Source organism: Octopus sinensis, linkage group LG16 (assembly GCF_006345805.1).
Source record: "Octopus sinensis linkage group LG16, ASM634580v1, whole genome shotgun sequence".
Lineage (NCBI taxonomy): Eukaryota > Metazoa > Mollusca > Cephalopoda > Octopoda > Octopodidae > Octopus > Octopus sinensis.
In genome coordinates this window covers 35457817-35473456 of record NC_043012.1, presented here as the reverse complement: position 1 = coordinate 35473456, position 15640 = coordinate 35457817, and the positions used below count along the sequence as shown (strand labels likewise).

The following is a 15640-nucleotide window of genomic DNA, read 5'->3' as shown; positions in this document are numbered from 1 at the left end:
CAAAGGAGAATACCTATTTCTTTACTACCCACAAGGGGTTAAACACAAAGGGGACAAACGAGGACAGACAAACGGATCAAGTCGATTACATCGATCCCAGTGCGTAACTGGTACTTAATTTATCGACCCCGAAAGGATGAAAGGCAAAGTCAACCTTGGCGGAATTTGAACTTAGAATGTAAAGACAGCTGAAATTCCGCTAAGCATTTTCGCCCGGCGTGCTAACGTTTCTGCCAGCTCCCTCTTGGCAAAGGAGAAACCTATCAGTGTTGCTGCTGAACAAAATTTTCTCTCATGTAAGACAACCTCAATGAATGATAATAAGTCGTAATTATCAGACTCAATTAACCTTTAGTCACAGGGGGTCCCCCTCTGACATAAGCAGGAGCTGTGCAAACAATTAAAGAGGGGACTCAGTTACCAATGAAATCCCAATAAAGGATTTGAAACTAATCTGGCTGAGACCTTATTTGTCCAAGAAGACAAGGTTTGGTCATGGCTAAAAATCTAGATATGGTTTGCAGTACATAATAGCATCCTTTCGGCTTTTATCGTTTACTTGTTCCAGTCATTAAACTGCGGCCATGCTGGGGCATTACCTTGAAGAATTTTTTAGTTGAATGAATTGAGCCCAGGACTGATTCTTTTTGCTCTTGTAAACCTGGTACTTATTCTATCAGTCCCTGTTGCTGAACTGCTAAGCCATGGGGATGTAAACACACCAACACTGGTTGTCAAGCAGCGGAGACACACGCGCGCGCGCACACAATGGACTTCTTTCAGTTTCTGTCTATCAAATCCACTTAAAAGGATTTGGTCAGCCTGAGGCTATAATAAAAGACACTTGCCCAAGGTGCCATGCAGTGGGTCTGAACCTGGAACAATGTGATTCAAAAGTAAACTTCTTACCACAAAGTCACACTTGCACCAATATACAAACATAATATACATACACATATATTATGTACCTTTTACAGGAGACAGAGATTTCTGGCACAGCATGGTGGAATGCATCTTGGTTGCGACTGCTTCAAGCAGACATCTAACCTCCTCAGTATAAGCATACACACACACACACACACACTGATGTGCAAACAAACGTCTATAAAAACCTATCTGACTGTAGAGACGGCAAGCTATTCAACAGTAACAACAACAAAGTCAACTATCACTATAAATGAAACCAAAAACATGGTCTCCAAGCCAAAATCATAGCCAGACACTCAATACAATGAACTGGTGCATGCTGATGAGTAGTTGGTGGCAGGGAAGGTATCTAGCCATAAACACAGTGCTAAACTGAAACATACAAGCAAGGTATGATTCGCCAAACACTCTTAGGAAAGGCAATAACTTCAAACAGAAACTGACTTGTTTTGTGATGATCAATCCTGGCTATCCAGCATGGAAAGCAGATGTAAAATGATATTGATGAGAACTGCAACAGATCAAAGCAATGTTTGTTAAGTGAAAATTGCCTAAAAACTGAAGTAATCTACAAAATAACACTACTAAAAGAGATGGGGGATGAATCCAACAAAAACTACAGAGTAACAGCTAGGATGTTTAAAGTCAGATATTCACAACATAAACACTCATTTCACAACATTTATGGAAAAAATGCATCATCTCAAAGTACATTTGGAATTTAAGGGAGGCAAGAAAAATAGAAGTTGAGTGCCACTCCTTACTTAAGTGGTACTGGGACATGTTGTGCTGTGTAGAAGACTACAAAATAACTAAGCAACAAAACAGATGTGGTGACATCTTGTTGCAGATACCAGAACAAATTCATTTTGAAAGACAGGTTTCAACTACAAACAAGGTAAATATGTGCTGGTGCAACATTGGAAAGAATAATAATGGCAGAATGATAATGCCTACACCAACAGAACAAAAACTCAAAGTAAAACATACATATAGGCATACATACATATACACACACATATATATGCATTCACTCCACAAACACGCAAACATAAATCCACACACACAATACACTGTATTTTAGAGAAATTGTTTTACCTCTGTAAGTGAGATAATCCTGCAGGATGTCCAGCATGCGTGTCATCTGCGAAAACATCAACACTTTATGTCCAGCATTCTTCAGATGTTGCAGTAACTGATCAATTAGCTCCAACTTGCCGCTAGCATTAACCAGATGCTCTCCAATTTCAAATGGTTCCTCTTCAATACCTAAAGAATTTGTCAATTGAAAATAATTAATTGGATCGTCTCTTTCAGAATTCCACAGAACTGATGATCCAATATTTTTAATCCAGCAAAGTACAAAGCTATTTTGTAATTTCAATCCCTAGGTTACCAAATTTCTGTTGAAGTAAACCAACTTTTTATTCATTTTGAAAAGAACAAAGAATTTAGTGAAATAAACTAAGCTAGGATTTGGAACGTGAACTTAAAATGAAATTTTGATGGAAAACTTTAGCTAAAATCATTTTAAAACATCAGGTTTGAATCATAGAACCAAGAATGGTTTAGGACAGGTTAGTTTCAGAAGTGTTAAATGAATTCATATAAAATGGAGTGTCTTGTCTAAGGTACACTTCAGTAATAATAATAATGTTGTTGACTTCAGATATTCTGTTCTACTCTAGGCACAAGGCCTGAAATTTGGGGGGAGGGAGCCAGTCGATTACATCGACCCCAGTACACAACTGGTACTTAATTTATCGACCTCAGAACGTAAAGACGGACGAAATACCACTAAGATTTTGCCTGGCGTACTAACGTTTCTGCCAGCTCACTGTCTTAATTGACGTCAGATATTGTTGATGTAGTTATATAGAGTGGTGTGTCTTGCCTAAGCCTTAAATGCCTAGATATCACAATACAGATGGAATTAGATATGCTCATATATTTATATGTAGAGTGGGGGGGGTGCCTTCTGTCTAAGGTTTAGTAATTGAGACATTGTAACACTGATGGCGCTACATTTCTTCTTGGAGCAATCACAACCGAAATGCATTTACCCATACCACTCCAAGAATGTCTGTCCCCCATCAGATCCTCAATTTCAAGTTCACTGGTCTTCATCCTTTATTAGGGAGTAGAATTATACGAAACCTACCCTGTAGTGAATAGTAGTAGTAGGGTTGAGTGGAATGTGTCAATAAATCTCTTCTTTTAGTCTTGTGCTCATCATCATCATCATCGTTTAACGTCCGTTTTCCATGCTAGCATGGGTTGGACGGTTCGACTGGGGTCTGGGAAGCCAGAAGGCTGCACCAGGCTCCAGTCTGATCTTGCAAGGTTTCTACAGCTGAATGCCCTTCCTAATGCCAACCACTCAGTGAGTGTAGTGGGTGCTTTTTACGTGCCACAGGCACAGGTGCCAGGTGAGGCTGGCAACGACCACGATCGGTTGGTGCTTTTTACGTGTCACCAGCACGGAGGCCAGTCGAGGCGTACCTTGCAATATTTCGAACCCCCATGAACCCTTTTGTTACCATATTTCTGTTGAGATGCTCTGTTTCTTTCAATTAATTTTAAATCTTGAATTGTTGTCTACAGATGTTAACCCTTTCGTTATTCTCTTTTGTGTTTCTTTCAATCAATTTTAAATACAACAAAGAATTTAGTAAAATAACTTTGTTATCATTAAGCTGGTGTTAGGAACATAAACTGAGACTAAGGTTTGGTGGAAGATTTTAATTCAGAACTTTTGGAAACAAGACGTTCGTACTACAGAGCCAGAGGTGGTTTCCGCCGGGTTGGTATTGAAAGAGTTAAACACACAATCAAAGTGATCTGGAAGCTCCTTCTTCCCAATCCAGATTGTAGGCTCCATACAGAAAAATGTTCTTGATAAATTCATTGAAGAAGGCTAGGCTTGTTGATTTTGAAATAATTGCCAGACGCTCGGAAACTTGTAGCAAACACTCCGGCTTGTTTATTGTGAGACAGGAAATCTCTCTCATTGTTAAACGCAAGGTACTTGACTGAGGTCACTGACTTGTTCGAGTTGTGGGCCACTGCAGGAACCAACTGGTTGGCAGCTTACATTCTCATTGACAGCCACTGCACGGCACTGAGAAACAGACTGACTCTGGTGGCACCATTCTGAAGGGTTGTTAACAAGTCTTGGCACATGGCACAATTAAGAAGCTGCGAGGGTGAGATCATCGACATGGTCAGGGTCTGAAGTTCTCATAACATCAACTAAATGGGAAGGTCTTTGTGTTGCAGGGCCTAGATATTCTTTTAGGCTTTTATTTGTTTCAGTCATTTGACTGTGGCCATGCTGGAGCACTGCTTTGAAGAATCTTAGTCTAATGAATCAACCCCAGCGCTTCATTATTTTAAGCCTTGTACTTATTGGTCTCTTTTGCTGAACTGCTAAGTTATGAGAATGTAAACACTAACACCAGCTGTCAAGTGGTGGTGAGAGACAAACACACATTATATACACGACAGGCTTCTTTTAGTTTCCCATCTAGCAAATCCACTCACAAGGCTTTGCTTGGCCTGAGACAACAGAAGACACTTACCCAAAGTGCCACACAGTGGGACTGAACTTAGAATCACATGATTGGGAAGCAAACCTCTTATTACAGGACTCTGCCTGCACCTACGATATGTTGATGTATCTATATGTAGAGTGGTGTGTCTTGTCTAAGGTTTAAGACTCTTGTTATCATAATACTGATGGTGTTAGGTAAGTTTGGTATCTGTATAGAGTGGTGTATCTTGTCTAAGGGTCAACATTTTAGCAATTATAAAAGGTAGCAATCCCAGTTTGTATTCTTAACAGCCAGGTGGACTGAGGTGAGATAGAATTAAGTATGCTGACCTTGGGACATGCTTCCTTTAGAATACCAGACCTGACCCCCATCCTGTCATTTTGGTTGGAAGGGATCAAGTTCAATCATGTGACTTCAGCAAACAGTTAAGGAAGGAATAGAAAGAGAGGAAGAAGAAAAAAGGAGAGAGAGAGGGGGAGAGAAAAGAAGAAATGTCAGAGTAACGTTATATATATATATACACTCACCATCAAACAAGTAAGGATGGTTAACACATTTGCGAAGCTGTATAAAAATATTCATCATGTTGTGTTGGCTGCGATCACCAGTTGCACAGCTGCTGTTGAGGAATGCCACTGCAAATAGGGAAATAAAACAGGCAGATTTTAGTGTATTTGTGAAGGAGAAGGACAATAGGGGGTTTGTCAGACAGAGGGAGAGAGAGTGACAGACCATCATAGAGGTAGACAAACAAAGATGTACAGGTAGATAGGTAGACATACATAGAAAACTGGGGAGGTGGCCACACACTATATGGTTGGAAACAAAACTTCTTACTACACAGCCATGTTTGTGCTACATCATCATCATCATCATCATTTAATGTCCATGCTAGCATGGGTTGGACAGTTTGACTGGGCTGGCACGCTGGAAGGTGGCACCAGACTCCACTCTGATTTGGCATGGTTTTCTGCCACTGGATGCCCTTCCTAATGTCAACTACTCCAATAATTCCAAAGGTCTTGGTTATTGCCTCCATAAGGTCCAACACTCGAAAGGAACTCGGCTGTTTGCCTCCATGAGGCCCAACACTTGAAAGGAACTCGGCTATTTGCCTGTATGAAGCCCAACACTCAAAAGGAACTTGGCCATTTTACCTCCGTCAGGCCCAATACTTGAAACAAACTCAGCCACTATGCCTCCACGAAGTCCAATGCTCAAAAGGAATTCAACCACTTTGCCTCTGTGAGGCTCAACGTTCAAAGGTTGACTTTTTACATGCTAACAGCATGGGTGCACTTGGCTTGAAGGGTCCTCTTAAGCAGAGCATATCACCAAAGGTCTCAGTCACTAGTCATTGCCTCTGTGAGGTTCATAGTTCAAAGATCATGCCTCACCACCTCGTCTCATGTCTTCCTGGGTCTACTTCTACCACAGGTTCCCTCTTACAGTTAATGATCAGCACTTCTTTACACAGCTGTCCTCGTCCATACGCAGCACATGACCATACCAGTGCAGTCGTCTCTCTTGCACACCACATCTGATGCCTCCTATGCCTAACTTTTCTCTCAAGATGCTTATACTCTGTTGAACATGCATGCTGTTTTAACCCATACTCCACTGCCATGCAGCATAGCTGTTTGCACACAGACATCAAAGGCATATATGTATATATATAAAGAACACAAATAGGGTTTCAAATTTACTACTTCTGTTTTGGAAGAATTGTATATATTCATAGATCATATCACAACAAAATTCTAGTCTTCAGGTAAAATTTTAAACAGGTAAAACAAGAAAGGTAAAAACCTTGATAATGATTTAACCAACAACCAACATAATGAATAAGTTGGATTTCGTATCTATCTATCTATACACACACACACATATATATATGCATAATTACCTGCAGTACACTACCAACACAACACCTTGCAGTTGTTTTTACCTCACTACGAACTCAAAGTTATGGTACCTAGCCAATCCTGGTGTCCTATGAGTTGATGCGCATAGACTGTAACACAGACAGACAGGCAGGCAGGCATACCATCAGTTAAACAGACAGACAGACTGGTAAGGAACCAGATAGACAAGCAGCCTCTCCAAACCTCAAATCAAGACAAAAAACAGCCCCTTACTGTGATCCTTGGTGAGAATGGCTTTGTAGAGTTTCTTCTGTAATGCCGAGAGTCCATGAAAGAGAACAACTTCAGATTTGTTGGGGAGGTCAAGGACGGATTCCTTCACCCGGCGCAGCAGGAATGGTTTCAATATCTGATGCAACTCAGACGTGGCTGAAAAATCAAACAAGGAATTTCATGAAGGGGTTTATTTCAGTTTATATTTTTATAGGGGTCGTTGCTGTTATTCTATGATTGAAAGACATTCAAGCTATAACCTTGCCATTGTTTGTTTAGGGGTACACGGACATAAAGTATCTTAGGTCTTTTCTTTGTTGAAGACAGTAAGGGTTAATCTGAAGGACATCACCAGTTATTTCTAGCAGGTCATATTACCAGGTAAAATTTCAGTCTGGCTTTTTTGTTGATGTTTTAAGGGGCCAGTACTTTGGTAAATGAGAATGGATAAAGAAGAAGAATACAAGAATTGTCAGAACATTGGACAAAATACTTTGCAATATTCTCGTTCTTTACATTCTGAATAATTAATTTAAGGAGTTCTTTGTTGATCTAAATCTCCCCAGTTTACCATAAAAAATTTTCCACAGAAGTGACACCAGCAGTGACCAATAACTGCCAGCCTGTGCTTTCACATTGTCCCTCTCTGATATAGGGGATGCATTTTAATAAAGCTCTAGGATCATTTTGTGTTGATGCCAAGAGATATTGAGAACAATATGGAGCATTCTGGTGCATGTAGCATTTTAGAGTTTTCTTCATGGGAACTAGAAACGTCCATGTTATTGAATCAGAAACTAAAATTGATTCAACTAAGGATGGGGGGGGGGGAATAGAAGTGAAAACAGGAGCATATGCGTATTTGATTTTCTTTAAATGGCAGAAGCTACTAAGTGATTTCAGGGTGGCGGCGGCTTCTTCATCACCACATCATCATCGTGATTTAAAGTCTGTTTTCCAAGCTGGCATGGGTTGGATGGTTTGACTGAAGCCGGTAAGGTGAGGGGCTGCACCAGGTTCCATCATCTGTTCTGGCATTGTTTCTACATTTGGATGCCCTTCCTAATGCCAGCCACTCTATTGAGCATACAGGGTGCTTTTAATGTGGCACCAGCACTGGTACCAATTCTGCTATGACGGACACATCTTCTTGAGTACAACAATGCACCGGACATGTTTGTCGTCAGCCATCTCTTTTCTAAGGCTCAGTGTCTGAGATTAGCCTTCAATATTTTGTCCCATGACTTCCTGGTCTCCCCCTTGCACAAGTTCCATCCACTTCAAATGATTGGCACTGTGTGTGTGTGTGTGTGTGCAGATGGATGGGTCAATATAGCTAGCAAGATAAACAGACAAATGGATATGGATAGATAAGGTAGATAAGGGTTTACCTTTTTTGTCGGTTTGCGTTTGAAATTTCTCAACAAAATAATTCTTCAGTTTCATGGGAAATATGAGTTCAGAGACAAAATTTAACAAGGAAAATAGTTCTTGGAGATTATTCTGGACTGGTGTCCCTGTCAACAGGATCCTTTGATGGACATTCAACTGGAACAGATAACAGCAACCATTTTGAACTCACATTTCATGACCACATGAAATACATTTCAAATACATATTCAAAAGTTATCAAAAAGTAATCAAAATCGATAAAAAATCAATGGAAATTGTAGTTGTGATACCTGTGCCGGTGGCACGTAAAAGAACCATCCGAACGTGGCAGTTGCCAGCGCCGCCTCGACTGGCCTCCGTGCCAGTGGCACATAAAAAGCACCATCCGATCGTGGCCGTTGCCAGCCTCGCCTGGCACCTGTGCTGGTGGCACGTAAAAAGCACCCACTACACTCATGGAGTGGTTGGCGTGAGGAAGGGCATCCAGCTGTAGAAACACTGCCAGATCTGACTGGGCCTGGTGCAGCCTCCTGGCTTCCCAGACCCCAGTCGAACCGTCCAACCCGTGCTAGCATAGAAAGCGGACGTTAAACGATGTTGATGAAAAGTCAACAAGAAACACACCTCACAACAGCCACGAATATTTCACAATCACACACACATCACAACTACAAACATTTCTGACTCCAATGACCCTGACCACATTCTTTCAAACACTGACCACACACACAAGGACACTGATCTCTCTGTGTGTGTAAGTAACCTTCCTGTGATCCCACTATATCTCGTGTGTCCATAGCTAGCACTGGGAACTCCGAGTTCCATATTCAGTGCAAACTATGGACACACAAGAGATACAATGGAATCACAGGAAGCTTAACAGAGAGAAGCAGTCTTTGGATGTGGGAGACACACAGGAGTAATTCATGCTAAAGACATACAGAAAATAGATTTTCTCAAATGTCCAGGAGGTTCCCTAAGAGACCTAATTAGCAGTGAAGGAGAATGTTCTGAAAGTATAGTTATTAGAATAAGAAGAGGATGGAGAAAGTTCAGAGATTGTTTGCCAACATAACATGGCAGTCTTGGTTTAGGACTAATGTTGCTGTAATTTAGCCCCAGGAGACATCGTCTCCAGCTGGTTATATGACATGATCTGTGTCCTTATATTTTCAAACAAAGGAATCTAGCACCCCCACTCAGCTCAAAACAATATCCGGGAATCGTGATTTCCGGGTTATTTCCTTTCATTAGCACAGAGTAACTTGGAAATCGCGATACACAGATATTGTTTTGAGCTGAGTGGGGGTGCTAGATTCCCTTGTTTGAAAATATAAGGACACAGATCATGTCATATAACCAGCTGGAGACGATGTCTCCTGGGGCTAAATTACAGCAACATTTGTCCTAAACCAGGACTGCCATGTTATGTTGGCAAACGATCTTTACTCCAAAGTACTGTTGCTGAATGTCTCTCCTTGTGCGATTTAAAAATAGTAATTTTCTAAAGTTCAGAGAGTTATTACCTCTGTTAGTAGCAAAAAGTCTCTCTCTTTTAGACTGAAAAACTGATTGCATGATGCTTGTGTACAGACAGTTCTGCTACATGGTTACAAACAGTAATGCTACATGGTAGTGAGACATGGGCCCAGAATGCAGAGGACATGTAAAGATTTGAGAGGAATGAAGTTTTTATGTTTTGTTAGATGTGCAATGTTAGTGTGCATGTAAGAGATATTGAGAGAAAAGTTAGGCACAAAAGGAATCAGATTTAGTGTGTAAGAGAGAAAACTGTGCAAGTCTGGCCATGTGACACATATGTATGAAGGACAGCTGCCCAAAGAATTGCTTATCGCTTAAAGTAGATGGAATTTGTGGAAGAGAGAGGCCCAGGAAAACATGGGATGAAGTAGTGAAGAAATGATTATGTAGTTTGGTAGATGGATAGTGTTAGATAAATCATTGCTAACACAATAATAGAGGGACTATTAAAAAAACAAAGAATTTAGTGATAAAATCTATATTACTAAATGGCCAAAATTATTTTAAGTTTTCTAAGAATTTTACCTCAAATAATTGTTTCTACACCATCATTTAGACGATGTAGTATATTTACTGAATGAGTCTTTCACCAATCATAACTGTGGTAAAATTCAGTGAAGTTTATGCTTAGCTGAGGAGGTCAACATAATAAAGAAACATGTTGAAGCATACCGATGTACTTGCTAGAAAATTAAGATATTACGAGTCATTCATCCTTTACTTCAAAGTTCCATTACACAATAAATAGATATGGATTAGCCGCAGGAAAGGCATCAAGCCATAAAGTGAGACCTCAATGATATACAATACATTTGATATATTATACATCAGTTCATGCTGAGAAACAACTGACTGAAGTAGTTTTATTTTTCTCCACATAATCATTTTTAATTAACTTTTTAACACTAAATCATCTGTCGATCAATCAAACCACCAAATTATTTCAAGTTGATTAACTTTTTACAACTCTCTGTATTAAATAAGTCAACACTAGCTTGTCTCTGTTCCATTTTACATTCAGAACATAGCACAAAACATTCACCACCAGGTAAATAAAAACATCCAAAGTTTCAAAGAACGCACACCAGGTGTTTGTTTAGAAAATATAAATGGATGTGCCGTTCACACACCCAAACACATTCAACACAACACACACAAACACATACACAGATATTTATTAAGAACAAGAAAGACATGTGCTGCAACTCACAAGAATACACGTGTTGAAGAACAGTCTCTATGTTTGTGTGTGTGTGTGTGCGTGTGTGTGTGTGTGCGTGTATGTGTGTGCATGTGTGTGTGTGTGTGTGTGTGCATGTCTGTGTTTACTGTTTAAATGAGATACAGAAATATTTTATTACAATTTTGTTTTTATTTATATATTTTTTATGCTGTCTTTGCAATTTAATTATAAATATATGTGTGTGTGTGTGTGTGAATATGTATGTATATGGTACAAAAATTAAAAGCACACAAAGATGAAGTATGAAAACAACAAACAGAGAGTATTGGGTTGACATGCAAGAAATCTGGAAGAAGTCCTTAATGTTTCGAGCCTATGCTCTTCTTTGGGAAGGATGAGGAGAGAAAAATAAAATAAAAAGAAAAGAAAACAGTGCTTCATTACACGGTCATGGTATGTTTTATTGGAGGGGCTGAGATGGCTGGCAATATGCAGTACAAACGATCAGAACGACAGGTCCTTGAGAAGACCTACTTACCTCAGTAAAACTAAATTCTAGAAGCGATCTGTGTGTGTGTGTGTGTGTGTGGATATGTGCACAACTGGGCCCTTCACTTCTTCTTTGAGACCCTTTCACCACTCATCATCTCCTCACTATAGCTTTCCTTTGATGTTCAGAGCCATTTCACTTGGTATCCATCTTTTATTCTTAATACTGTCCTCTCCACCCATATTTTACATTGATCAACCCCTCATCCCACCTGAAACAATCTCCTCTTCTCTACCGTCCTGTGCTTGCCTCTCTCCCACCCCCACACTATAGCAACCTACCCAACAACACTTCATCTCTCATCCTTCTCCTCTCTACTGTCTCAACATTATTATTCTGTTGCTCTTAACTCCCCTACATCATCAATCACCCCCAACCCCTTACCCACTTGTTATATTCACCCTCTGCCCCCATCTCACCCATTCTTCATCTCATACACTCTTGCAATTTTATCCATCCACACTCCTAGTCCTCTGCTCCCCACCACCCACTTCTACTCATCCCCTACCTTGAGGGTCCACCTAGACACCTCATCCCCACTACATTTATCTCTTCCCTTCCCAGTTCCACCCCGATCCCCAACATTCTCCCTTTTCTAATGTGAGCACCCATGTAGCTCCTCTCCTTTGGTCCCTTTCTCTCATACTCTAACCCATCAGCTTCTAGCATAAACCCCAACCCTAATTGATCAGGGTTTGTAGTCTTACAGGTTGCATGGTGACTTCACTATTAAAGGTGGCACAAAAAAGGAGCTCAGTCTACACTGAAAAATCGTTGGCATTTAGGAAGGGCACCCAGTCATAAATATAAAGTTAGAGCATGATGTAGTCCTTGGCCGTAATGGACCCTGTCAAACCATTCAGTATAGAACATGGATGTTAACCCTTTCATTACCAACCTGGCTGAAACCGGCTCTGGCTCTGAGTATAAATGTCTTGTTTTCATAAGTTTTGAATTAAAATCTTCCACCAAACCTTAGTCACAATTTATGTTCCTAACACTAGCTGAATGACAAATTATTTTACTAAATTCTTTGCTATATTTAAAGTAATTGAAAGAAACACAGAACACCTCAACAGAAATACAGTAATGAAAGGGTTAAATGATGTTTAAATATTTTAGAAAAAATGTTGTTCTCAAAAGATGAGAGGATATTCTTTGTCCTAAAAATAGCCAAAGATGACTACATTCTTTTTCGATTATCTGGGTGTGCCTTGTCCAACTGCTAGGGGTGACCAAAGGGGATGGCAGTATGAATGTCAGGGCAGTTGACCAGTTATCCTGGAATTGCAGAGTTGAGACAGACAATAGTGGACTTGAGGGTTGGAGAGAATGTTAATGAAGGCAGTGGGGGATGGAGAGGAAGGGATAAACTGGTGGGGAAGCAACACATACATTAGGAAGCCTGACTGAACTTGGGTGTGTGTGCATGTGTGTATGTGTGTATATATATACATACATACCTACCTACTCGTGTAATGGGCTTCTTTTGCTTTCTATCTTCCAAATCCACTCTGGAGGCTTTGCCTGGCCTGTGGCTATAGAACAGGACATTTGTCCGAGGTGTCACAAAGTGGGACTGAACCCAAGACACTTGGTTGGGAAGCAAGCTCCTTAACCACATGGCTATGCCTGTACCTCTGTTGGCAACCAAAGGTCTCTCTCTCTCTCTCTTTCTCTTGCTGAGTGAAAGGAAGCTTCTATGATGCATGTATATGAACAGCAATGCTACATGGTAATGGGATGTGGGTCCTGAATGCAGAAGACATGCGAAGGCTAGAGAGAAATGAAGCTAGACTGCTCCACTGGATGTGGAATGTCAGTGTACAGGTGCGAGAGAGCGCTAGTGCTTGGAGGGAAAAGTTGGGCATAAGATGGATTATATGAAGTGTGCAAGAGAGAAGACTTCATTGGTTTGGTCATGTCATGTGTATGGAAGTAAACAGTAGCATAGAGAAGTGGAGGGAACTTGTAGAAGAGGGAGAGCCATGAAGACATGGGACGAAATATTGAAGATCAATCTGAAGACACTGAACCTTATGAAGGAGATGACAAAGGACCGAGGTATCTGGTGCCTTGCTGTACTCAAAGAGACCTGTCCACCACAGCAGGATTGATACTGGTGCCAGTGTCACATAAAGAGCCACCCATGTTGGTACTATGTTAGAAGCACTGGTACCACATAAAAAGGACCAAGGTCGCTGGTGCCTTGCTGTACTCAAAAAGACCCGTCCACCACAGCAGGATTGATACTGGTGCCAGGGTCACATAAAGAGCCACCCATGTTGGTACTATGTTAGAAGCACTGGTACCACATAAAAAGCATCCAGTACACTCTGTGGAATGGTTAGCATTAAGAAGGGCGTTCAGCTGTAGAAACAATGCCTCAATGGACAGCTGGAGCCTGGTGCGGTCCCTGGCCTTTCCAGCTCCAGTCAAACTCTCCAACACATACCAGTATGGAAAATGGACATTAAATGATGATGTATACACACATACTAACATATATGCTGTGTGTGTGTGTGTATTCTTAAATAAGTATGTTGTTGATAGTGACTTCACAGTTTTGGTCGGCAAGCTATCGTTGAGTAGTCCGACAATGGCTTAGCTAGCCGAAACTTCGAAGTTACTGACAATAATATGCTTGTTTAAGATGAAGAAATCTGTATTCTACAAAAGTATAGAGTAACCTATCAGAATTATGTAAAAACGTTTCCATTGTAAGTGAACATAAAAACAAATAAAGACATATATACACAACACACACAGGTAACCTTCAAATACACAGAGGCTGTGTGAAGGAGTGTATAATGTGTGTATGAAGAGTAACTTACTGAAACTAGAGTGGACCTGAGTATAGAGTCTTGGCTCTTCAGTCGGTGACCTTCATCGACAACCATCAAATGCCAAGATATCCTTTTCAGAAGCTCGTCTCGCAGACAAATCTGAAAAGGAAAGAAAGAAACCATCAGATGTTGTTTAGCAGCAACCGACCAGATCAGCTTTGACAGACCTAACCTATAATCAAAGGTATTCCAGCTATGACCATCCCATCTGTAAGTTATTACATGTCCTGGATGGGTATTTCTCCTTGGCATTCTAAGATGAAATTCCAACATAAAATGTAGAAAAAAAAGCTCACTTAACTCTAATTAGAAATAAATGATGTCCCTGGAGAAAGGCATCAAGAGATGTTACAGGGAAGGAGAACCCAATGGCAACAGTAATAGCAACAGTTAGGATTGAACTTAAGACTTTGTAGTTTGTAATCAAATAATTTTAATCTCCCTGTGATTGTACCTCATAAGTTTGCATTTATTTTTCTATGGGTTGGACGGGTCTTCTCCAGAAGAATATTTGTAAGTCATTCTCTTCATGAAGATCAGGTTCCTGAGATCAATCTTCATTTCCTCTTGGGTTTCCTTAGGTCTCTTCCTCTTCTGCAGGTTCCTTCCACTTGGAATTGGTCACCGTCATTATTATTATTGCTTTAACACCCACTTTTCCATGCTTGCAAGAGTCAGATACAGTTTTAGATTTTCTACCAGAAGGAAATTTTCTACAGCAGGATGCCCTTCCTGTTGCCAACCCTTACTGTTCCCAAACAAGGTAATATTTCCCCATGGCCAGACATGTTTTTCACTGGTTATTGGAACTGAATAACATTTATTTATAACAATCATGTGATGTCAAGACACGGAGACACACACACACACATACATATGTATTATTTAAAACAATTTGATTTGGTTCCTTGCTACTTTGAATTTTGCAGGTTCTTAGCAGGATCCCAACTCCAGTGATTCAGAAGCCTGAAGGAAATGGGCTCTCGTTAGAGGCCAGTGAAACTTGAAGTAGCATGGAACCGAATCAAATTGTTTCAAATACATGTAACTCATACTAAATGTGTTGAGAGCCCTTTTCTTTTGTTAGATCACTCACTTTTGTGTGTGTGTGTGTATATATATATATATATATATATATATAAGAAGGTGAATGAATTATCCTAGTATAGATAATTCGGTTAATCGATACCTGGGTAGCAAATTCACGTCAGAAAACACGGTTGAAGCTATATGCCAAGGGCAGGAATCCCGTGTTCTCGTGTGTAAATTTGTGTTTTTTTTAACTATGAATAAATGAAAGAATGGAGTCGAACGACGATTTTAACAAAATTCCTTTACTCTCGACACGTTTCGAAGGCTGCATATTCCTAATTCCTAATTCATATATATATATGACAGGTTTCTTTTAATTTCCATCAAAGACTTTAGTTGGCCTGGGGCTATAGTAGAAGACACTTGCTCTGCCCAGGGTGCCATGCAGTAGAACTGAACTTGAAACCACACAACTA

The 15640-nt window shown here is 40.3% G+C and overlaps 1 protein-coding gene across 3 annotated transcripts in view; it reads right to left on the bottom strand.

Moving 5' to 3' along the window:
• Window positions 1-15640, bottom strand: part of LOC115220346 (chromodomain-helicase-DNA-binding protein 1-like) — a 68542-nt gene that overhangs the window by 26655 nt on the left and 26247 nt on the right. For all 3 annotated transcript variants that reach the window (XM_029790452.2, XM_036509993.1, XM_036509994.1), the window contains exons 5-9: window positions 14121-14231; window positions 8011-8167; window positions 6620-6775; window positions 5009-5116; window positions 2026-2196 (exon numbers count right to left, since the gene is read on the bottom strand). In XM_029790452.2, the coding sequence (XP_029646312.1) occupies window positions 2026-2196; window positions 5009-5116; window positions 6620-6775; window positions 8011-8167; window positions 14121-14231 (703 nt within the window). The remainder of the gene's footprint in view (window positions 1-2025; window positions 2197-5008; window positions 5117-6619; window positions 6776-8010; window positions 8168-14120; window positions 14232-15640) is intronic.